This window comes from Rhinatrema bivittatum, chromosome 5 (genome assembly GCF_901001135.1).
Source record: "Rhinatrema bivittatum chromosome 5, aRhiBiv1.1, whole genome shotgun sequence".
Classification (NCBI taxonomy): domain Eukaryota; kingdom Metazoa; phylum Chordata; class Amphibia; order Gymnophiona; family Rhinatrematidae; genus Rhinatrema; species Rhinatrema bivittatum.
In genome coordinates this window covers 238,527,001-238,552,158 of record NC_042619.1, presented here as the reverse complement: position 1 = coordinate 238,552,158, position 25,158 = coordinate 238,527,001, and the positions used below count along the sequence as shown (strand labels likewise).

Below are 25,158 nucleotides of genomic sequence, written 5' to 3'. Positions count from 1 at the left end.
TTTTTTTTTTTTTTTGATAATCAGGTAATCAGAAGAGACTGTGGGTTTTGCACCTCCACCATCTGCTGGAGACACCTTGGTTGTTTGTTTAAAACTTCTCTGTCTCCATCTGCTGAAGGGGGAGGCAAAACCCAGGTGTCTGGACTGATCCGGGTACGTACAGGGAAAATGTTTTATTGAGGAGCAAAGCATATACATATAAAAAAAAACAACTGGATAAGTCTGAACCCCTCCCCCCCGAGTCAATACTTAGTGGAAGCACCTTTGGCAGTAATTTCAGCTGCGAGTCTGTTGGGATAGGTCTCAATTTGTCAATATCAGACCATTCTTCTTCACAAAACTATTCAAGCTCCGTCAAGCTCCCTGGAGAGCACGGAAAGACAGCAATCTTCAAGTCACTTCACAGATTTTCGATAAGATTAAGGTCGGGGCTCTGACTGGGCCACTCCAGGATATTTACCTTTTTGTTGCATAGTCACTCCGGTGTAGCTTTTCTGTGTGTTCTGGGGCCATTGTCATGCTGAAAGGTGAACTTCTATCCCAGTTTCAGCTTTTTTGCAGAGGGCAGCAGGTTTTCCTCAAGGATTTTTGTCAGGGCTGGGCAGGGCCAGTTGCAGGTAATCCCCACACAGGAGCAGTACAGGACTCGAGGGTCTTCTGCCTGTCTGGCTACCTCCCCCTTGGACTGTGCCCACAGGTTCTGGTGACTGGCAGAACTTCTCAGGCCAGAATAAGGCAGCGCTCAGGCAGAGTTGTAGAACAGGCAGGGATCAGGGCTGGCAGAGCTCAAGTGGAGTCATAGAACAGGCAAGGGTCTGTGGCAGGAAGTCACACTAAATGTAAAGGAAGAGCAAGGCAAGAGGAACAAAATGGGCAAGACGGCCACTGAGGGGCCTAGGGAAAGCAAAGAACAAGGTAAGATACACAGGCAGGAACAAAGAAAGACAAGAGCAAAACTGGGACAGCAGTGCAAGGAAAGGGCATGCATAGACCGGGTAGGCCACCAGGAGGCCTAAACAGGACAAGGGCAAGACAAGTAACAGACGGGCTAGATAGGCTACCAGATAGCCCAGACAGACAATGGTAAAGGCAAGGACCACAGAGACAGAATAGGCCACCAGGAGGCCTAAACAGGACAAGGGCAAGACAGGAAACAGACGGGCTAGATAGGCTACCAGATAGCCTAGACAGACAATGGTAAAGGCAAGGACCACAGAGACAGAATAGGCCACCAGGAGGCCTAAACAGGACAAGGGCAAGACAGGAAACAGACGGGCTAGATAGGCTACCAGATAGCCTAGACAGACAATGGTAAAGGTAAGGACCACAGAGACAGAATAGACCACCAGGAGGCCTAGAGCAAGAGCAATGCAAGGAACACAAAGGCCAGCTAGGCCATCGGGAGGCCCAAAGAGAAGAATAAGGCACAGTACAGAAAGATAAGAAGTGCTTCCAGAAGACCCAAACAGAGCAAGAACAAGGCTCGGTACACACAGGCAAGCAGGGCCACCGGGAGACCCAAACAGAGCAAAAAAAAAAAAGGCAAGGTAGCACAATGATGGCCAAAGCAAGGGTGACTCGATGAAGAGGCCCGGAGCTAAGAGTGAGGGAGGGTTTTATAAGGTTGGCCTTACTGTGTCATGCATTCTTCAAGACAGAGGCTAGAGCAGGATTGCGTGTGGCCCACTGAGGGACCCCGCTGGCAAGGAGGGCACCTAGCAGCCAGTATCGTTACAACTTTTCTATACGTTTTTCAAGTCATTGGTCATTCTATCCTGAGAAGGGATCCAGTCCCTGCCAATGAGTAACATCACTGTAACCTGATGTTGGCACCACCATATTTCACTGTAGGGATGGAGATCTCTGGGTGATGTGCAAACATAACGCGTTGCATTTTATCCAAAAAGTTCTATTTTAGTTTTGTTAGACCACAAAACTTTTTGCCACATTGCTATGGTATCCCCTAAGTGTTCCTTTGCACACTTCAAACAGGAATCAAGGTCAGCTTTCTTACCTAATGGCTTTCTTCTTGCCACTGTACCATATAGACCGGATTTGTAGAATGCTTGGGATTTTATTGTCATATACACATGTTGACCAGTCTTGGCCAATGAAGCCTGTAGCTTATCGGTCTCCTTCTTGCTCAGTTATCCAATTTTAAGGGACAGCTTGATCTAGGCAGGGTCTTGGGGTGCCATACACCTTCTACTTCTTAATAATGGTCTTAACCATGGTCTGAGGGATATTCAAGGCCTCTGCTATTCTTTTATACCCAGCCCCAGATTTGTGCCTTTTCATATCTTTGTCCCAGAGTTCTCTCTACTCCTTCAGAGAAAGAGCTCTGTCATTCCCTATACTTATAAGCCTTCCCTTTATTCCTTTAATTGTACTCCAATTTGTCTCTCATATCTCTGCACCTCCTTATTTACCCCCTTTTATACCCGTTATATACCCCTTTCCCCTGTCCTTAGATACTACCTTCCCAATAGCAACCCCTGCTAGACTATATATAGTTGCCTTTCTGAACTTATAATTTGTAATGTCATATATAGTGTCTTCTGTATGTACTAGTTAAAGATAATGTATATTGTTGATTATATTGCTTTTTGGAGTGCATAATGTTATCCACAGTGTTTAATGATATACACAGTCCCTTTTTGAGTGTATAATTTGCAATGTTACATATTATGTTCTTTGGTTGTTTTTTCCATCAGGTACTGTTCCTATTCTCCTCTTCTTCTTTTTCCCTCTCTTCTCTCGCTCCTTCTCTCTTCCTAGCTGCACCCCTCCCCCCACCCTCGTTTTTTGTATTTCCTCCTTCAGTTATATTGTAAACCGGCATGATGTACCCACGAATGTCGGTATACAAAAGCTAATAAATAAATAAATAAATAAATAAATATTACATATATGCATAAACACACACACACCTAATATCCACTAAAAGGATAACAATAGATATACTGTTCAACAGATATATATTTTTCTCCATTGTTCAGTACAAAGAACTGTAACTTACCTACCGCAGGCCAAAGCTTCTCTAGGTACTGCTTATCTTCAGCACTATATGCTGTAGAAATTACTTTGGCTCCTCTGTAATGTGCTAACTGAATAGCTATTGTACCAAATGGCTGCAGAAAAAGACCATAGTAACATCTGTAATGTTTACATTAAAGAAATGCATTTTTTGATGTGCTGAAGGGATTTTTGAGCAGGCTAACATCTACAAGTGACCCGGGTAAAGCATTGGGGTGGCACTGGTGGAGAGTTCACCATGCTACTTATTCTGGTCTTCTTGGCGACTCACAACCGTGGTCTGCCCGCCACTGTTCTGCTCTAGGCTTCATAGCTGTGGAAATTGCGACTCCAAGGCCGTTAAGCAATGGGGTGGGTATAAAACAATGATAAGACAAGTGCCCCAATTGATAGAAGCCAACAAATGCCAATTAGCCGTGGCTGCATAAGTTGGAGAGTGGCTTCGTTCCCACTCGTAAAAGCTTCAGCAAACTGAAGGCAGGTGAAGAAACCAGCCCCCACACCCCCCTTTTCTTTCTCTCAGATAGAGTTACTGTATAGACTGGATACCTACACTGGCTCCATCTAGTACTAGCACTGTTTTCCCAGGAGACAAATGGGAAAGGTAATGAAAGGCAGTGTATGCACGTAATCCATCTCGAATGGTTCCCGCTGCTTCAACCCAGGAGATCTTCCCCGGCTTATGAACTACAAAACAAACCAAAATAAGCAAGATGATTCTGACTATAACACAGAGACTTCATCTAAATAAATCCAGGAGCGGTAAGCAATAATTGCAAGATAAACTTAAGCACCTCCTATTACATTCTCTAAATTCTTATTGGATCCTTTGTTGTAGAAAATTAAAGCATAAAACATTGTGAACACTAGGCACTACACAGACAAAGCACAGTTAGCTCAGTTAAGAGCAGATTCACTAAATTTCATAGATACTTAGACATGACTGTTTGAAACGACTCAATATTGTACTAAGGCCGTTACATGGCACTTTCTTCGCATAGGGAGGGCAGCCCACATAAGAATGAAGTTTGTGTGTAGAAAGTGCCCCTAGGACTTCAGCCCTAATTTTCTAAGCAGACTTGCTCACATAAGTCCCCTTTGAAAATTAGCGGGTATGTGTGATATACATACTCCTATCTACACCTACTTGGGAGCAGGTGTAAATGCATACGCATACATTTATATGTATATTTTAGAAAATCAAAAGTATGCAAGTAAATGGTTTCCCTGCCCTGGGGATATCTTTTTAAAGTATGTGTGAAATCACTTCTGCACATACTTTTACAAGCACAACCCTTGGGACAATTTTCAAAACGCCCTTTTGTGTGTGTAAATGCTTTTAAAAATCTTAATTTGAATAGACATTTGTCAGAGGTGACAAGCCTTATCTGCTATCTCCTCAGGTACATCAGATGTGGTGTCAAGGTCCCCAGCAAGTCTCTCTATACCCTCTGGTCCCATGAAGACCATAAGGTGCTTTTCGGATCCAGAAACTTGTTTGGCGCATGGTCTGTCCCCCACTGGTCTTCCTCTGCTGTGCCCTTTCCTGCAACACCGTAAGCTGCAACTTGCTTCTTACATTCCCAACACAGTGTTTCACATGTTCTGCTGATTGCAGACATACAGATTCATCACAAACTGCAATTACTTAAACAACCAACATCCACCCATAGCCAGCACAATACAGCATTGCTTCAACACTCATCACTCTGCTACTCAATTAATTGTAAGCTTTCTGAATGATAAAAAGCGCTTAATTTGCTCTAATCTTATTAGGCAGGGCATTCCACAATTGTGGTCCAGCAAAGAATGTTCTCTCTGGAGTCTCAGCCAAACAGGCCTGACAGATTGGTAAGTACATCGAGAAGATTTCGTTCTACTGATCTTAATGCTCGTGGAGGCTTATAAATATTTAGCAAAGAGCTCACACAGATATATCTCCACTTAGGGCACACTAGATCAAGTTCAAAATCTTAAATTGGATTCTCCTAAATATGGACAATCAGTGCAATGACTGCATGATCTTGACCTCCAACAGTAGCCATTAATCTATAATATTAAAAGCCTACGTAAATAGCCAGGTTTTTAGATCATGATGAAAACCTGTTATGTCATGCCCTAATCTAAAGGTACTTTGGAAGATGTTCCACATATATGAACCTATTATTGTAAAGTCCCTGTCTTGCATTTTTGCTATAAAGAAGATACCTCACTCCAACAAGACTGAAGATACCAAACGCCTACTTGTACTTTCCCCAAATCTTTCAAAGAAAATCCTTTAGTCCAGCTACTTACCTAAAGGGGCCCTAAGAGATGGGATTTTTGGACCACAGCTTTGTGGTGTGACAAAGAAAGGGAGGGATACCAGGTGTGAACTAACTAAAAAAATAGGTTGCTCACCTGTAATGATTGTTCTCCATGGAGAGCAAGACAACTCAGCCAAACAACTTGGCAATGTCAAACAGTCCAAAGGACAGAGGTGCCCTGGCTTTAAAGTGAAAACTTTGCCACACTGAGCACGTGTGGTATGCTGTACATGCCAGTAACAATATGAAGTGTCCTCAGTTGTCAACAGCATAGCTTACAGACAGGACGATACTAGTACAATGCGCTCCGACGGAGCGCACTGTTAGCCTGCTCTTGGACGCGCTTTTTCCCTTACCTCTTATTCAGTAAGGGGAGGAAAACGCGTGTCCAACCCGCGGCACCTAATAGTGCCCTCAACATGCAAACGCATGTTGATGGCCTATTAGGTATGCGCGTGGGATACAGAAAGTAAAATGTGCGGCCAAGCCGCACATTTTACTTTCAGAAATTAGTGCCAACCCAAAGGTAGGCGCTAATTTCTTCCAGCACCGGGAAAGTGCACAGAAAAGCAGTAAAAACTGCTTTTCTGTGCACCCTCTGACTTAATATCATGGCGATATTAAGTCGGAGGTCCCGAAGAGTAAAAAAAAGTTTAAAAAAAATAAATTTGAATTCAGCCCGCAGCTGTCGGGCCGAAAACCGGACGCTCAATTTTGCCGGCGTCCGGTTTCCGAGCCCGTGGCTGTCAGCGGGCTCGAGAACCGACGCCGGCAAAATTGAGCGTCGGCTGTCAAACCCGCTGACAGCCGCCGCTCCGGGCTAAAAGGAGGCGCTAGGGACGCGCTAGTGTCCCTAGCGCCTCCTTTTCCCCGTTTCTACCGCACCACCCAATTTGAATACTGAATCGAGCGCACCAGTGAGGGGCCGGTGCGCGCGCCGGGAGAGCGGGCATTCGTCCGCTCTCCCGTGGACTTTACTGAATTGGCCTGAGAGGAAAGATAGCTAATAGAAGAGGAAAATGATAACTCCAAAAGGTAGATAGGAGGATATATGTGACGGAGAACTGTTACAGGTAAGCAACTTATTTTTTCTCTATGGACAAGCAGGAAAATCAGACACATCTGGGGGGTTGTCCCCAGCATTCTCAGTTTCCTCTTTCCAGATGACTCATTGTGGGTGATCATGAGTAGGAGTTATCAAAAAGAGAAAGTTTAAGACGACTTCAAAAGATTTTGGAGACCCACCTTGCTAAATTTGCTGTCTTTCCTGGAATCTGAGTTCAGACAGTAATAGGCAGTGAAGTAGCCACTTTGCATATATCTTCCATCAAGTCCAATCCCAGTTGGGCTAAGCCAGCCATGACTCTTATTTCTGTGTGCCTGGAAAAGGCCTCACAGGGATAAGCCTTCTTTATTGCAAGCAATGGAGAGGCACTTAGAAAGCCACAGTGTAATAATATGTTTAGAAACCGGACGTCTTGACCCATTTGAGTCGAAAGAAATAACTGAGAATAGTTTCTGATGTCTTTTGTTCTGTCCAGATAGAAGGAAACTGTTCTCTTCAATCTAGGATTGGAGAGCAGCCTTTGTCTGACTTTCCTGAGACTTAGGGAAGAATTTTGTGAGAACAATAGATTGGTTTACGTGGAAGCGTGAGACCACCTTTAGAAGAAATGTTGGGTTTGTTACTTGCTGTTACTGCAGAATCAGGTAAAAGATGGGTTAGTTACCAGTGCCTGAATTTCACTTATCCTCCTAGCAAACAAGACTGGCCACTAGGACGGCAACCTTTCAAGAAAAACATTTTAGGTCACATGAACGGATGAGTTCAAAGAGTAGTTTCATAGGCTTGGCAAGGACCACATTCAAATACCAGAGTGGCCAGCATTCTTACCAGGGATTTTATGTGAAGCAGACTTTAAACGAACCTCATTACTAATGGTGGCAAAGAGATGAGCTTGCCCTCCTCCGCATCATAAGCAGCAATAAAGCTAAAGTGAACCCTTTAAGGCCTGGCATAGACAAAGAAAGTAGATACTCTAGTAACTTGCTAATTGGGCATGAAAGAAAGAACAGCTGACCCTAGCATTCTAACTGGGAAACCACCTCCAGTTTCAGATACAGGCTGTTTTGGTGGATTGTTTTTCTTGATTGCAGAAGCATGCAGGATGTTTCCTCAGAAAATCCCGGTGAAGCAATTATTGTCTTCTCAACATCCAGGTAGTCAGAGCCAGAGTGGGGATATTGGGGTGCAGGAGAGTTCCTTGATCTTCACAGATCATTTCTGGGAGAAGAGGGAGGCAAATGTGTTTTCTGGTGGAGAGATGAAGGAAGTGAGTGCCACTTCTGCATGGACTAGGCTGGGACAATTAGGACTAGAATTCCCTGATCCACCAGCAGTTTTGATAGTATTTTCAAAATTAATGAAATAGATGGATATGCATAAGGGAGAACTTTGCCCCAATGTATGGTAAATGCATCCTCTGTCATACTTGAGTTAGATGGCCTCCTTGGGAAAAACTTGCTGGCTTTTATGTTGATCATTGTCTCAAAGAGATTTTTTGCCATGGGATGAGGACGAAGAATTCTGTTCAGCTTGTCTGCAAGCACATTGTGCTGTTCTTGTAGATAAACTGCCTGGGCTGTTGTCCATTGCAAAAATTAGGACAACTTCTTGAAAGAGTATGAACCTGTCCCACCCTGTTTGTTGATATAAAACATGACAATCTGGTTTGCTGTTTGAATTAGTATCAGTTTACTAGATAATTTGGGTTGGACCTCTAGTAGAGCTAGCTTTATGGCTCATTTCCAATAGATGGCTAGATAGACAGGTTTCTTTGAGAGACCGTGGACTCTGGGTTTGGAAGCCCTGTGTGGGGGTCCCCAACTTTGATAGATGCATCTGTGGTAAGAACTATTTGGTGGGGCAGCAAATGATGAAAGCCTGGTTTACAAATTGGTCTTGGAAAGTCACTAATTAAATAATTAGTAACTATAAGCCTTCAGTTAAAGCAAATTTAAATACTTCCAAGGAACAGATGCACAGAAGGAAGGCTTCTTTCAAAAGAAAGGGGGCTCTGGAACAAAGATCATGGGATGAGAATGAAAGGAAGTAGACTTGAGAGTAATTTAAGGAGAAGAAAAATGTGGTCTTACCTGCTAATATTCTTTCATTTAGTCCTACCACACCAGTTCAGACTCAGGTTTCATCTTCCATCAATAGGCAGAGAACTAGAAAGCTGAACTGCCCTATATAAAGCCTCATGCAGCTGTAGGTTTTCACTATTGTTGTATCAGAGTAACAAACAAACCCTTTCCCCACTGACAAGCAGGGAAATTGGAAGCTGCCCTTGACCGAATTGAATCTTCTCCACTCTGAGGACCTAGCAAAAAACAAATTAGCAACACTAAACTTTGACTGAGCGACCTGAACTAAATGACTGAAAAAAGTATTTCTTCTGAAGAGCAGGCACTTCTTAAATCCAGGTGGGTTCGTGGATTGGTCCTGGTAGGACTCAAGGAAAGAAAATTTACAGGCAAGACTACATTTTTCCTGAGATGTATCAAAGCAATTTTTCCTGGGATGTCCTTAGACTAAGATCAAAGTTGTCATCTCATCCCTGTGAAAGAGATGCAGCATAGAAGTGTGATCCTCCCCCTCCAGGAGGCACTTCACCTTCCCCCAAATCCCCCTCACTATCTCCCCAAGAGAACCTTTCAAAACCATCCAAGGCAAACAACTCCTCCTCTGGGGCTTCCTTTCCTATGACCGCCTTGGATTTCTTTTCCCCCCCCTGTAAGGAATCAGGTAGGCGAGAATAAGGTAAAAGTAAAATAATATGTTTATTGCTATACAATCTTAATAATTCTAAGTATTAAAGGTATACAGTTCTAAGTACTAAAATATACAATTCTAAACATATACAGTTCTAAGAACTAAAGTATATACAGTTCTAAGCATGTACAGTTCTTAAGCTTTATTGCTAAGCATATTCATCTGTATCCGTGCACAATATTTCGGCCAATACTCACAACACCCTTTTCATCAGCCTGCCTCAGAGAGAGAGCCCACCACAGGCAAAAGGGACCCAGTCACTTTGTACGTCTACAAAGGACACACAGCACTTTGCATACCAGCAAAGTGAAAGTATGTTTCTCGCTCTCCCCGTTTTGCAGCCATAGCTGTTCGTCCTTTATAGCCCAATGTCAACAAGTGTGCGTGCAGGATAGGATTACTCACTATCCCTGCCAGCAGTTTCAGTCTAAACAATACTCAAGGATAGATAGTCAGGTCATCTTCACTCCAGGCCGAATGTCAGTGCTGCAGCTGATTCTGCAATATCCCTTACACCCCCCTAGGAATCTGCCGGCTTACAGGGCACTGGAAGGGTAGATCATTCTTGAGGCTGTACTCTGCCCCATGCAAAAGGCTTGCAAAACCCTGAAAATTGCTCGTGAAATCATCGCACAAGAAAAGAGACTTCCAACGCAGGAGGGACAGGTCCTGTCGCATCAGTAGCAGCCCCAGATCTGGGACAGAGTCCAAAATGCACTCTGAGCTATGAGGAGGAGACCTGACATCCATTTTATTGCCTCATGGCTGCAAAATGACTGCCGGGGCTTCCTAAGACACCAAGACATTCCCTGCTTTCTCTACCATGTCTCCCAGCCCAGAGCCTCCCACTTCCCATCTGTAGAAAATCACTGTGAATCAGTTCCCCCCTGGCTGATGATCAATCTCTGCATAGCTTCAATGCACTTTCTGCCTGCAGTTTTGCATGGGGCAGGCAGTGCAGAGTGCAGCTTTCTTCCCAGTCTGCAGGCCTAATATAAATGAGGCCTGATCACCAGAACTCCTCCAAAATCACTAATTCACCTTCTGAAAAGGGAAAATCACCCCTGAAGCTCCAGACACATAATGCTGTTCTGCACTACCAGGGCCTGCTGCCACTGAAACAGTTCCTTTGACACTCTCTCCATCTTTTTTTTTTTTTTGAGCTGGCTGGAGGAGCAAAGAGGGCTTAAAGAAAGAGCGCTTAGATTTACCAGCAAAGAAAGGCGCAGTGGTGGGGGGTGGGGAGCAAGGAAGGAGAAGAGTTACCCTCAAGCCCTCTAGAAGTCCCCTGGTTCTGGATTGTTCAACAGAGGGAGGGAGCATAACTTTCATCTCTGGAAGACCTGACTAATACTCTACCTCTTTTTCTTTTTGTTCGTCTAAAATCCGAGGGACCCCCAACTCAACTGAGGAAGGACTAGGCTTTTCGCCTCAGTTGCTCCAAAACTCCTTTCCTGTTCAGCTTACCAGGCTGTAGTCAATAGCATGGGGATTGCCTGCCTACCATCTGCTTGAGACTGCTGGCAAGCTGGTGTCAGATGGATGTAATATAAGGGATGACATCAGTGAGCCTGTTGATCTCTGTCTCCATCTGTTGGCTGGCATGCATAACCTGTTGCGCTGTTGGTGGACCTGTGGCCTGAGGTGGGGTTGACGCTGCCCGCAGGGCAAGCCCTACGGGTCCCCACCATCGGGAGGTGGAGCAGGCTAGGAGACTGAGGCCGACTGGAGCTTCGCCAGTACCAACCCACATTCCCCTTAGGTTGAGCCCTTGGGTGCAGGGGCCGGCTGGACTTAGGTGGGCCTCCGTGTGATGACTCTCAGTTGGTGTTGACTAGGGTACGCCAGGAAACAGCAGAGGTATTGGAGGGCCGAGGACGATCCGGACGAGGCAGGGTTCCAGAGATCCAGACGCCAACAGGAACAGAGGGAAGCAGGGGGCATCCAGGTAAAGATAAGCCAAGCCTGAGAGGCCAGGTCCATAGGATACCGAAGGAGAGTCCAAGGCAAGTTGGAGTCACAGCCGGTGACAGGAAGGCGAGGTACCGGAAGCAGAGCTGAGATCAGAGCCAGGCGATCAGTCAAGCGTAGTCCAGATGAAGCAGGGGTCAATACCAGAGAATCAGTCCAAGCATAGTCCAGGCAAAGCAGGGGTCAATACCAGAGAATCAGTCCAAGGGTACAAGGACCAGGCGAAGGAACAAGTAGGAACAGGAACGATGACAGGAACAGGAATGAGCAACGAGCACACGAACAAACGTGGAGACCTGTTGCCAAGGCACGGAACAAGTGGCTGGGCCCTGCCTTTTATACAGAGGCCCAGTGATATCATCATCCGGGACTGCGGGCTACTTTCCCGCCGCGGCCCCTTTAAGAGTGCGCGAGTCGTGCACGCGCCTAAGCCAGGGCCCGGAGGAAGAAGGATGGCGGCGTCACTCTGCGGCCTGCACAGTGAGGCCCGCCGGACGCAAGGAGGAACCACACAGGAGTCGGAAGCGGCAGAGGTGGCTGCCGGCGCTCGGGAACGGAGATGGCTGCCCACTGCCGCGAGTGAAGGTGAACTGGAGCTGGCAGATGGATTCCTAGGGTAATTAGGCCCAGGCGTGGGCCAACCCCGGCTGGGACACGTAACATAACCCATTCGTCTCGACTGGTCTGACTGGATGAAGAAATACATTAATTCACATGAATCTAGTTCCTGTAATATAACAATGTCTTTGCTTTGTAAGTCTCTGATGGATTTTTTTTTTTGCAGTCAAAGATCAATGTCAATAATACTACTCCAATTACATACAGAATTTACATCTTTGTGTACAATAGAGGCTTGAGATGTGATTGACAAATTTAGTGTAAGTAATGGCATACATAAGAAATTATAACTCTTATTATATAACAAAAGTATATAAAAACAACATACCCAAGTACTGCTCATGAACCAGAAGTACTTCAGAGAGCCCAGACTCTTTGGAATCTAGTGGCAAAATTCCTGAAAAACAAACCAAGAAAGCTCTATTGACTTGAAACCAAATGAAAAGAAAATTAAAACAGGAAACAGCAATTCAATTTCTACTTACACAGCAACTTTTATTTGCACAATTCCAAAGCACTTCATGGACATAAGCACTAAGGACTAGGTGTGTGCATTCATTTGCAAGGAAATAAGGACAATATTTCCTATTTTGTTGCATTTCGGGGAGTGAACAAAACGAAAGGAAAACCCACGGAATTTTCTGTGGTTTTCCTATCGTTTTTTTTTTGGGGTGGGGGGGAGAAAGGAAAATTGGTTCTTACCTGCTAATTTTCGTTCCTGTAGTACCAAGAATCAGTCCAGACTGCTGGGTTATGCCAAAATTTGTACTAAATGCTGTTCTGCCCACTGGATCAAGTCCTGAATTTCCAGCGACACCACATGGCTTCGGGTGCCTCCTTGCCTGTTTATGTAGGCTACAATTGTCGCATTGTCTGAGAGAACTCATACCGACCGCCCTTGGAGTAAAGGCTGAAAGGCTTTACTCCAAGCCAAACGCACTGCCCTGGTTTCCAACCGACTGATAGACCAAGAAGCCTCTACACTCAACCAGGATCCCTGAGCCGCTTAACTCTGACAAACCGTTCCCCAACCCGAGAGACTTGCATCTGTGGTCAGAACCACCCAATCTGGAATCTCCAAGGATACCCCGCGCAGGAGGTTGGGATTGTGTAGCCACCACAACAGACTGTCCTTGGTTTCCGGAGGAAGAGAAACGGGCTGGTGATACTTCGCTGACACAGGACTCCACTGGGCCAGAAGCACTCTCTGAAGGGACGCATATGAGAAAAGGCCCACGGCACCAGCTCCAAGGTGAACGTTATGGACCCGAGGACCTGTAATACATCCCAAGCCCTGGGGACTCTCAACAGTGCCAATCGCTGAATCTTCGACTGTAGCTTGCGGACCCTCTCGTTCGTCAGAAAGATTCTGCCTTTGCTGGTGTTGAAGAACGCTCCCAGATATTCCAGAGTCTGTGATGGTACCAGATGGCTCTTTGCCAAATTCACCACCCAGCCTAATGATCGCAAGGTCCGAAGCACCGTTTGTACCGCTGTACGGCAACTGGCTTCCAACTTCACCCGAATGAGCCAATCATCCAGGTAGGGATGAACAAGGACCCCCTGCTGATGTAACGCCGCCGCCACGACAACCATGATCTTGGTAAAGACCCGAGGCGCCATGGCCAATCCGCCTGAAACTGGAAGTGCTGCCCCAATACCATAAACCTCAGGTAGCGTTGATGGTCCCGGGAAATAGGGATGTGAAGATACGCTTCCGTCAGATCTAGGGCCGATAGGAACTCCTGAGTGTGCACCGCTGCTATTACCGAGCGTAGCGTCTCCATCTGAAAACGGAGATCCTTAATGCCACGTTCACACATTTCAAATCGAGAATTACATCGAAAGGTTCCCTCCTTCTTCGGGACTACAAAGTAAATCGAATACCATCCCGTTCGGAGTTCCTCCGAAGGTACCGGCACCATGGCCCCCAACTGCTGCAACCTGCGCAGAGTCTCGCACTGCCCTGCACTTCTGCAGTGATCCGCAGGGGGAAATTAGGAACAGGTCGTGGACAGGCCGAGCAAATTCTAAGGCGTAACCGTCTTTTATCACACTGAGTACCCAATGATCCTGTGTGATCTTGGCCCACTCCCCGTAAAACCACGCTAGCCAACCTCCTACAAAAGGAACGGTGGAGTGGGCCAGCCTCCTTTCATTGAGCAGATTTGGGCCCGAAAGCAATGGTATTGCTGGAGGTTCTGAAGGGTCTACGGCCCCCTCGAAAAGGCTGATCCCAGGACCGACAGCTAGGGGAGAAAGACCTCTGTGCCACCGCCCCCGTGAGGCGTGGATGACGAAACCTGCGAGTATCCCGAAAACGCTGCCAAGTGGGAAAACTGCGCCTACCCCTCAGCCTGTCCTCTGGCAAGCGAGGCACCTTAGTGTCTGCCAACTGCTTCACAATCTGATCCAATTCTTCTCCAAAAAGGAGACGACCCTTAAAGAGTAAGCATGCTAACTGGGACTTAGAAGAAACATCCGCGGACCAGTTACGAAGCCAGAGAAGGAGGCGTGCCGACAGCGCAGCTCCCATAATATGGGAGGACGTTTGGACAACGTCGTACAATGCATCTGCTACAAACGCAATCGCCAACTCCAGCCGATCCGACTGAGCTACTTGCGTACCCAGCGTAAGCAGGCCCTCTGCATGAGGCTAGAACAAATAGCTGCGCAAAGACTCAGAGCTAAGACCTAAAAAATCCTTTTGAGCTGAATCTCTAGCTTGCGATCCTGAACGTCCTTCGGAGCTGTAGCCCCCGCAACCGGGATAGTTGTCTTCTTCATCACGGCAGATACTGCGATGTCCACCTTGGGTAGGGCAAACAACTGTAGGGTCTGTTCCGGCAAAGTATACAGCTTAGCCATCGCCCTACCGACTCTCAAACCCGCGTCCGGAGTATTCCATTCCTGCTCCACCACCGTCTGAACAGACTCATGGTACGGAAAACCGATGGAGGAATGCCTCATGCTCTGCAAAACTGGATCTGCACCATCCTTGCGAGAGTCTTCAGGCGGAGACTGGAGCCCCAGCTTCTCCAAGACCTGAGGAAGGAGTGGCATCAGTTCATCCCTGCAGAACAACCTGAGGATCTTGGGGGTCATCCCCCTCTGCCGCCGGCCCAGAATCCAAATTGTCATCCTGGTTGGTATCAACGGAGTCCAGATCTGCTTCCCTAGTACCGGGCAGTGATGTCCCTGGCCGCCGGGATCCGCCTGTGGTGCCTCTGTGGGCACGTGCACCCCTCTTGCGGACGCAGCGCCTCCCTGCGCTGCCCCCTGCCTCCTCTGGCCTGAAGCCGAGTCAGGCAGCGGTCCGGTCTGAGACAAGCCAGTTCCGGTAGCAAAGGAAGGGGATGCTGACCCCCTACACCAGGCCCACTCTCCTCGTACTGTACTAAAAAAGCCTTGTGCATCAAGAGCACAAATTCAGGGGAAAAAGGGGCTGGAGCCTGCCCAGTATCAGCTGAAGGCAAAAAAAGACACCCCTCCCCCGGGGTCCTACCGGGACCCCTGTCCCTCTATAGGACCTGGGAGCACCGGGAAAAGCACTGGAGGGGTATCCGCTACAGGCTGAAGCAATGCGGTCCCGACCGCCGGGGGATTCAAGATGGCCTCTGTTCCCGCGGTTACCACACCGGGACCCCTCGTGGCAGCTGTCGAGCCCGGAGCCATCAGGGAAGGGGCAGGAGCAGCTCTCCTTAGTTTTGCCGGCCTAGGGAGCACCGAGAGGCTCTCCCCCCCAAAATACAAGCCGCACATAAACCATGGCGGTTCAGCCGCACCAGGGTCGACCCGCATGCCCGACAGGCCACCCCCCTCACCATCGCGGCGCCGGCAGCCCGACTGAGTAGCAGGGAGAAAACCAAAAATAAAACTAAACAACCCCAAGAAAAAGTGCCGAAACCGCGCTGGAGGAGGGGGAGAGAGAGCCGATTCAAGCTGTCCTACCTGCTCCTAACTTTATTTTTCTTAACTTTTTTTTTTTTTTTTTTTACAAGAAACCTTACTGCTCTAAAAGCAGCCTCAGGAAAGATTTCCCTCCTAGCACTGAAGAGAGCTGTCCAGCTCAATTCAGCAGTGTAATTAAAAAGGAGAGAAAAGTGAGGAAAAAAAAATCAATTTGGGAGCCAACTCGTGACAGGGATGGATCCGGACCACCGGATGTGCACCTCACGGTTTCTTGAAATGCGGGCATACAAAAGGGTCACCGACCCCCAGCCCCCCTTCCTCAACCAAACCGGGTAGAGGCTACTCTCGAGGAACCCCAACCCCCTGGGAGGCAGGCTCAATCTAGAATCAAGAAATACAAAGAGAAAAAAAAAATACTGGACCAAACTGCAGCGTTCAAGCATCAGTCCACTGCTGGAGACAGAGAAATACTGAGGAACTGCAGGGGGCATCAGGATATATAAAGCAGTATCAGTTTTACTTTCTCTGTTTCCGCCTGCTGGCACGGATGAATGAACCCAGGAGTCTGGACTGATCCGGTACGTACAGGGAATTATACAGTTAAAAGTGCATTTAGGTGCATAAAACCCAGTTTTAAGTGGGTGAATGCTTTTGAAAATCAAGCCCATAGTATTAACTTGAATGGTCACTAGCATTACTTATTCCTAGCTCTACTTTCAAATTTCTCCAATGTATTTTAGATTTTCACAATTTTGGGAATAACGGGTGTGTACTTTTTACCATGGTCACACCCCTTTTGTATTGTTTGAATTAGGTCCTCTTCCTGTTGATGATGCTACACTCACAGTTCGCGTGCTTCCATGTGATACTTGCACTGGGTTCTGGGAAAAGTCAGAACAGCTCCTTCAATGTAAAAAACAGCCAAGTGCGAGGGCGCCATCAAAAAATTTACATATTAACTCCCCAGCAACAAAACCCCCCCCATAAAAACAGAGTGGTTTAATTTAATTCGCTCTAACTGCCAATTGCATTATCTGAAATTCTTACCTAGCACTGCTGCTTTAAAAGTTTAATTTTACACCTATAGAATAGATTGACCAGCCTTTGGATCAAATGAGTAACAATTTATCATTAATTTTCTACATCAGATTCATGGATTGCATGTGTTTATAAAGACGAATGTTTCTAAACTATGAAATCCAGAGGGGTGCATAAAAGTTATGCACGGAAGTAAATCTTCACAGAACATAGAGGACCATCCTCCTAAGTGAACCCAAATCTCTTTTTTTTTGCATCAGAAGCAAAAAATGCTACACTGAACACCTCCTGACATGTTGCCAGCCGTGTGGCTCAAAGATTTAGTATATTAAGATCCAAAATGAATAACGGAGCAAAAATAAAGTCCCTTCATGAATTATAGCCTGGTGGCTATAAATGGTCTGGCATGTTCTAACCCACCCCTCCTGTGTTCAACAATGAATGAGCAAGCCTCAACAGTTTCGCTTGTGAATGAAGTTCTGGGGGAGTCTGTAAGGAGAGCAGCCAGCAGCAGCCAGCCAGAGAAAGCTTGGCTTCTATCTGTTAATAGATGAAATGTTCTCAAGCGCAACTGCTTCAGATCCCACTCATGCCATAGTGACTGCTGTCGCCTACATCCTGAGGTATGAATACCAGTGAGTCAGAATAGGTGTCTCTGTGACTGTCTGCGAGCAGCTACAAAGAGCTGCTAAATCAAACCCCATGCCCTGCAGCTTGGGATTGATTCATGTTTGGAGTACAGAAGGATTTGTAATCACATTAAATTAATCTGTGAAAAACCAGCCTAGTCTCTGGTCAAAACAGGAGGCATTTGCAAGGCTGTTAGACATGAACCCCTCTCATGACTGATCATTTGTGAAAAGATGTAGCTATTCTTCACTGAAGAAGAACAAGGTTTGCTTGAGAGGTACCTTGGATTCAGGGGAATTTTTCTGCAAAAATGTTAGTAACAGGAGAAGCATGTACTTGTTTCTTGTAAATGGTCTCTGTGTTACCAAATTATAGATTACCCTTGTTACTGCTAAGTAATTTGAGGGTTCTGCAAAATTGAAAGGTTTTTGCCAGAAGTGGAAGGGTGAGAGACAGAATTTCTTCATATGAACTGAACTGTCACTTTCCCTCATAATACTTTTGGTAATCCAAAAGAGCTGTATATGAAGGGGTTGAAAGACTAAATTTGCACGGACTTGGAAAGGGACCTTGGGGTGATAGTGTCTGGTGATCTGAAGGCAGCGAAGCAATGTGACATGGCAATATCTAAAGCTAGAAGAATACTGGGTTACATAAAGAGAGGAATCACCTCCTTTTACGTACTGGTTATAATTCCCTTGTATAGGTACTTGGTGAGGCCTCACCTGAAGTATTATGATCAGTTCTGGAGACCGTATCTCAAAAAGGATAGACAGACAAAGGCGGACTAGAGAAGGCTGACCAAAATGGTATGGAGTTTGTACTGGAAGACTTATGAGGAGAGGCTAAAGGATCTGAATATGTATGCCCTGGAAGAGAGGAGGTGCAAAGGAAAATTGGTTCTTACCTGATAATTTTCGTTCCTGTAGTACCACGGATCAGTCCAGACTCCTGGATTTTGCCTCCCCTCCAGCAGATGGAGACAGAAGTTTTGACAGAGGTAGCTCCTGAGGTGCCACCCACAATCCTTCAGTATTACTCAGTCACAAAGCAGAATGGTCCAAAACCAAACTAACTATATACAGTAACCTACAACTGGAAATGGAACACTAACCCCAAATGGGAACAGAACCCGTACAGTTTGGTATATAATATTTATCTGCAGACCAGAATTAAGAACAAACTGCGAACGAGTGGACTCTCCGTTACCTGTATGCCATAAACGGGTGGAACTCTGGACTGAATTTTGCCTGAAAGAGGTAGCAGCCGAGCGAGGAGCCCGAGACCTCCAACTCCCCCGGAAATGAGACTGCGACGAAAAGGAGCCCCTTGACCTGGGTCTATCTTCTGGAAGCCGGTGAACCTCATTCTCCCCAAGGGATTGAATCATATCTTCAAGGTCCTTGCCAAACAGCAACTTGCCCTTAAAGGGCAGAGAATCTAGCTGAGCCTTGGAAGAAACGTCCGCCGACCAGTTTCTCAGCCAAAGAAGCCGAGACCGTGGAAACCATGGATCTGGCCGATGTTCTGAACAAATCATAAAGAGCATCAGCACTGAAAGCAATCACAGCCTCAAGCCGACCCACCTGAAGAGCTTCCTCTTCAGAAAGCCCTTCATTGGCCTGCAGCTGCTGAACCCAGCGAAGGCCAGCCCTCAGGGCAAAATTGCTGCACATTGCTGGTTGGACCCCCAGAGCCAAAACCTCAAAATTCTTTTTGATCTGCAGTTCCAATTTACGGTCCTGTAAATCCTTAAGAGCTGTGGAGCCTGTAATGGGAATCGTGGTCTTTTTCGTGACCGCTGACACCGCGGCATCCACCTTGGGAACCCGAAGGGGATCCAAAGCCTCCTTAGGCAAAGGGTATAGCCTATCCATTGCCTTAGAGACCTTTAATCCCAAATCTGGGGTGTCCCATTCTCTAAACAGGAGGTCCGTAGCAGAAAAATGGAAGGGAAAGGAAGTAGGAGGACCTCTCAGGCCCAACATCACTGGATCCGTAGGACCTAACCTGGACTCTTCCAGTGGGGTCTCGAGTCCCAATTCCCCTAAGATAGCTGGGATAAGCGGACCAAGCTCCTCCCTCCTGAAGAGACGGACCACTTTCAGATCGTCTCCTTCGATGCCATTGGATTCACGGGCAGTCCCCTTCTGCAGGTCCCCATCCCCCTCTACACCCCTCGGGGGCTGGGATGGGGGATCCTGATCCTCCGTGGAGTCTGAGGATGTGTCCTGATCACTCTGTGAGGCCCCTGACCGCAAGGGCCGCTTTGATTTAGGAGCGCCCATGCTCACATCATCTCTGGGACGCTTTTTAGGCTTAGCAGACATGTCTAAAACAGCAGACTTGTGAGTAGTGCTTTTTTTTACTGGCTCTTCTGGCCTTAAATGCCTTATGCAATAGCAAAATGAAATCTGAGGAGAAAGAGGAAGCAGATGAGTCGTCAGAATCTACAACAGGGTTTTCCCCCAGAGCAGGAGCACTCTGCAATAGCGGTACCTGGCCTGCTGGAGCCAGGTGCAGCGGGGAGAGAGAGCAGGAGGGAGAATCCCCTCCCCCGCTAATATTCGCGCTGCTGAATCGAGAGGGCTCAAAATGGCACCCATTCCCGCGCTCAGCGGGGACGGGAGAGGGAATGGAGTCAGCAGGGTCCCAAACGCCTGAGAAGAACTCACCTGGAGCACTATCCCCCTAGCCACCACGGAAGTTCCCTCACCGCCAGGCAGGCAGCCCAAGCACAGGCCATCCAGGGAGAGCCGCACACACGGCAGGCCAACCATCGCAGCATGACCTTGCCGACAAAGCAGGCAGTAAAACCTGAATTAGCTAAAATAAACAGCGCCAAAAATAACCACGGCAACGAGGGAAGGGAGAATGCTAAAAGAAAAAAATCCCGGCCAGGTTAGTGACACTTCTACTTTGTTAATTATAATTTCTTAATTTAAATTTTTTTTTTAAACCTGCCGACTCTGGGTCCTGCTCCCTCTAGGGTGAGTGATCTGGGCTCCCCAGTATCACCCCAGGTGCTGCCTTACAAGGGCGATAGGTCCTTGACCCCAGCCATAGCTGCCTTCAAGTCCAGGGGGGATGGTCCCCTCAGGACCTGCCAACCCCCTGGGAGGCTGAAGAATCCTGAAGTCCTCTGAATACAAGTCTTCTTCAAAAAATCCTGTTTAGACCTATCTAACTCTCTTTCCTTTTTCTTTTCAATCCATCTAACAACTATCTAACCAAGTAATCAGCCTAGACTGTGAGTTTTGCACCTCCACCATCTGCTGGAGACAGAGAAATACTGACGGACTGTGGATGGCGCCTCAGGGTATACGGCAGAGTCTGTCAAAACTTCTCTGTCTCCATCTGCTGGAGGGGAGGCAAAACCCAGGAGTCTGGCCTGATCCGGGTACGTACAGGGAAGGGAGATATGATACAGACCTTCAGATACCTGAACTTCGAACCTTTTCCGTTGGAAAGGAAACAGTAGAACTAGGTCACGAAATGAAAATCCAGGGGGGAAGACTCAGAACAAGATAAAGAAATATTTCTTCACGGAGAAGGTGATGGATGCCTGAGATGCCCTTTCGGAAGAGGTGGTGAAGACAAAAACAGTCAAATTCAAAGGGACATGGGTTAATCACTGTGGATCCCTAAAGGCTAGAAGATGGAAATGAAGAAAAGAGTGGACATGGGTAACTTGCTGGAGAAGCGGTTATTGTCCTTAACAGAAGGTATGGGGAATTACTACCCTTAACAAATTAGCCTTGAAGCTTTTGATGTAACTGCAGCATCGCTCTCTGCTTTGATGGCGGGTGGGATGGGGGGGAAAGGGGGAATTGGATTCTGATGACATCCATTGCTGGGCCCTGACTTTTACGATCTGGGGGTACTAATATATAGACATTAGGGATAAAGCACAGGACTGTTTCTATGGCCAAGTCCAAAAGCAAAGCACATTCAAGCAGCATTGTCTGAATTATCAAGCAGTCTTCTCACCCAGTAAAAATGTTGCTAGCAGTAATTTTGGTATGGGTTTGACAGTTGCTTGGTTATGAATGTTAATATTACTACCCTTAACATAAGGCTTGCGGATAAAGTGCACGGAACGACATTTCCATAAAAACCTTGCTGGGCAGACTGGATGGACCATTTGGTCTTTTTCTGCCGTCATTACCATGCTATGTTAAGAATACATTCAGACTGTTTTGGAACTGTCATCCTGTGTCCAGTGTTGACTCTTTAAATAGTGTGGCTACTGTGAATTTTAATGCAATACACTTGGGACTTTGATTTTAGCCTAGTTTTCTACAGAGAAACTGACGTCATAAAATTATCAATGTCAATTTTCTCACTCAGAAAGTGGATAATTTATCTGGATAAAGTTAGCCAGAAAGTTTATCAGAGATATTCAGCAGGATAAACATCCCATTGAATAACCTCAAATAAAATTAACCATGTAAACCGACCAAAATAACATTGAAACCTAACCAGCTGTGTTTGAATATCACCAGTTAGGCTTTAAAAGAAAAAAAAAAACCACAAAACCACCTAATGGCCCGATTTTCCCAACCCTGCCTCAGTGCCACAAAAACGGGGCCTAATCATTGACCTCCCCCCCAACTCTAAGGTTGGCTGGGTTGAATGATGTTCATGGAGTATAAGAATGACTAAATAAGAAAAGTCTTACCTCCAGCCCCTTCTCGTCCCTTCCGCCTCCCCAGGGGGCAACCCTAATCCTCCCCACTCTACCTGGCATCCTCCCAAACCCTCACTGCCGCTAGGATCACAGTTTTCTTGTACCACTCCTGGCACCTTCCAGTGTTTCTCTGTACTTCAATTAACAATATATGACACCAGCAATGATGTAAAAACCTAGCCAAGCATTTTTAAAGCTTGTGAACTACTTGATTATTTGAAGGTTGTGATATCTTGTATTGGCCCAGTATAAGAATAATCAAAAGATATTGTTGCATAAGTGGTATATGTGTGATATCTCAGTTGAGATGAATGTCGGTATATAAAAATAATAAATAAATAAAATAAAATAAATATGAGCTGTTGAGACAGCTTGGGTCTTCGGAAGTGATCAGTGTGATCTTCAAAGCTCACGGATACTATTTTTGAATTATCCTTGTACTAATCCACTAAAGTATCATAACCTGCAAAGAATCCAGTTTTCTCCAGATCACCATGGCTACTAGAATGCTACGTTTCAGGAAGAGTTGAATTTTCACTTACCTACCACTTCATCGCTTGGTTGAAAAAAGGACACCTTTGATCCAACTTTACCCCAGAAAACAAAACATGAGACAAAAAGAAATATATACATGTATTTTAATAGAAAATATATAAATCTAAAGAGAATTTTGCAAACTTCCAGAAATGCATTGATCATTGTGCTATACTTTGGTACTACTATGCCTCAAATCTGAAAATCCAAATTACTGAGATTCATTGTGCTGTGAGCAGATAAGCAGGAGGAGCTTCCACAAACTAACTAGTGCTGGTTAGTGAAAGGAGAAATATCTCATGAGATAAAGTAACAGATGAGAAAAACAGTTTGGACTATTTCTCATCTAGAAATACCCTACTGACTTCAAATAAAGCTATAAGCAATATTTTTAGGCTGAAATGGTTGGCTTTGCTTCTAAGTAGTATTTGAATATACCCATCCAATTTAATCAGGTTTGACAAGGCAATAAACAGTGGCATACTAAGCGGGGTGGGGTTAGCCCTGGGTGACTTCCAGGAGGGGGGGGGGGGGTGCCAGTCGGGAAGAAGGTTAGCAGCCGCAAGCGGAGCCTATCCTGCTCATGGCAGAAAAGGGAGTTGCCAGTGGGCTGCGAGCAGAGCCCATTGCGCTCACGGCTGAAAATGAAAGAGACCCCAGTGGACCACAAGTGGAGCCCATTCCACTTGCAGCTGAAGATGAGGGATGTGCCAGTGGTCCATGAGTGAAGCCTATCCCCTTCGCGGCTGAAGATGAGGGAGGTGCCAGCGGGTTGCGACCAAGGAGCAGTTAAAAGTCGACATCGATGCAGCCTGTGATTTTGTGAGTGTGCAGAATGATAGGCACAGAAAGGTGTGTGTGATTTGGAGACTGTGTGTTTGAGAAGGAGCCTGTGTAAAGGGATGTATGTTAGTGAGAGAAAGCACCTATGTACAGGAGTGTATGAGTGTGTGAGAGGACAGAGGAAGCGAGTGTGTGTGTGTGTGAGAGGAGAGAGAGAGAGAATGGGAATATGTGTGAAGGGGTATGTATGTGTGAGGCAGCCTGTGTGCAAGGGTGTGTGAAAGTGTGTGTAAGAGAGAGAGGGAGCCTGTGTGAAGGAGAGGGGAATGTAGAAGTGAAATTTGGAGGTGCCAAAGGAAGTATCCACCCCGGGTGCCAAATACTTTAGGTACGCCACTGGCAATAAAAATACAATTTTCTTTAAAAATAAACTAAAAATGGGGGAGTCCATAAGAGAGAAGACAGGGGCACCCAGCGTGATTGGAACCTCTTAACACCCTCGAGAGACCAGCTGAAGCTGGTCGGAAAGAGAGAGGCGGGACCCGAGTGACATCAGCCGTAAGCGACAGCCGCTATAAAATCGTGTGGCAGATGCTGTAGAGCTGGGAAGTCCAGAGGAGAGGAGAGAGGGGCACCCAGCCTATCCGCAAACTCACCCAGAGCGATTGGAACCTCTTAACACTCTCGAGAGACCAGCTGGAGCTGGTCGGAAAGAGAGAGACGGGACCTGAGTGACATCAGCGGTAAGCGACAACCGCTATAAAATTGTGTGTCAGATGGCGTGCTGCCGCTGGCGCGCCGCCTAAGCCGCAAATGCCAAAGGGGCAGGCGGCTTTCTCCGGCTTAGTCCAGCAAGACCGGTAGACTGGAATGTTTGCAATTTGTCTTGCTTATATCTTTTTCCCCTGTGGATCTATGGGGAGAAAGCAGAAAGTGAAAACAATACCAATATCTCCCATAACACCAAGAGGCCCAATGGACCACCATGTCTTCCGGCGGATCGAGTCGCCATTAGACGACAGTTTGGGGGCTCAGTTTTCAGCCTCCTTAAATCCCGGCGAGGGACTGTCACTACCTCCACAACCATTGGCATCACCTCCAGATGGACATATTAATATATTGGTCGATAACCCTGCAGCAGTCAGTCTTCCTGAGGGAAATGACTGTATAGACCCAGCTGGTATAGTAATAACTAATCATTTGTCCATTTTTGATAATGTGGATGTTAAGGGGAATATAAACAGGCCAGAACAGTAGCTTGTTAATCTCCCTAACGTGACACTTATAGATATCTGGAGGATGATGTTAAAATTAGATGTAAATGTCTCACAAATGAATGTATCCTTAACAGCTATTGTGAATGCAAATAGAGGAAGATAAATGAGCAGGTTAAGAAAGTAACTAGTTTAGAACAGGAAATGGGAATATTAACATCTAAAGAAAATTACTTCAGAATACAGAGACTATCCATATTAAAGATAGTTTATGTATTCATAAAGAATTACAGAATCTAGAAAATATGACTAGATATAAAATTTTACGTTTAGTCAATTTCCCGCAAACTAGACTTTTGTTACCCATGGAAATGCTTAAAAAAATACCTTAGGGAAATAATTCAATATGAAGACAATGATAGTTATTAGATAATGAGAGTTATTAGAAAGGATGATAATCAGGAGGTGGGAATGTTGGAGGTTTAAAGTATTGGAGTCTCAACGTTTCTGGAGGAATCCACTGATATTATTCATCAGAGATCTACACTCTTTGTTTTATTTCAGTTAGAGTCTGATAAAGATAAATTGTTT

General features: G+C 46.1%; 1 protein-coding gene across 3 annotated transcripts in view; it reads right to left on the bottom strand.

Annotated features, from left to right (window-relative positions):
- Window positions 1–25,158, bottom strand: part of CRYZL1 (crystallin zeta like 1) — a 138,860-nt gene that overhangs the window by 36,444 nt on the left and 77,258 nt on the right. For 2 of the 3 annotated variants that reach the window (XM_029603541.1, XM_029603543.1), the window contains exons 5-8: window positions 22,579–22,623; window positions 12,095–12,163; window positions 3,590–3,723; window positions 3,020–3,131 (exon numbers count right to left, since the gene is read on the bottom strand). In XM_029603541.1, coding sequence (XP_029459401.1) covers window positions 3,020–3,131; window positions 3,590–3,723; window positions 12,095–12,163; window positions 22,579–22,623 — 360 coding nt within the window. The remainder of the gene's footprint in view (window positions 1–3,019; window positions 3,132–3,589; window positions 3,724–12,094; window positions 12,164–22,578; window positions 22,624–25,158) is intronic. The other variant, XM_029603542.1, reaches the window with a different exon arrangement.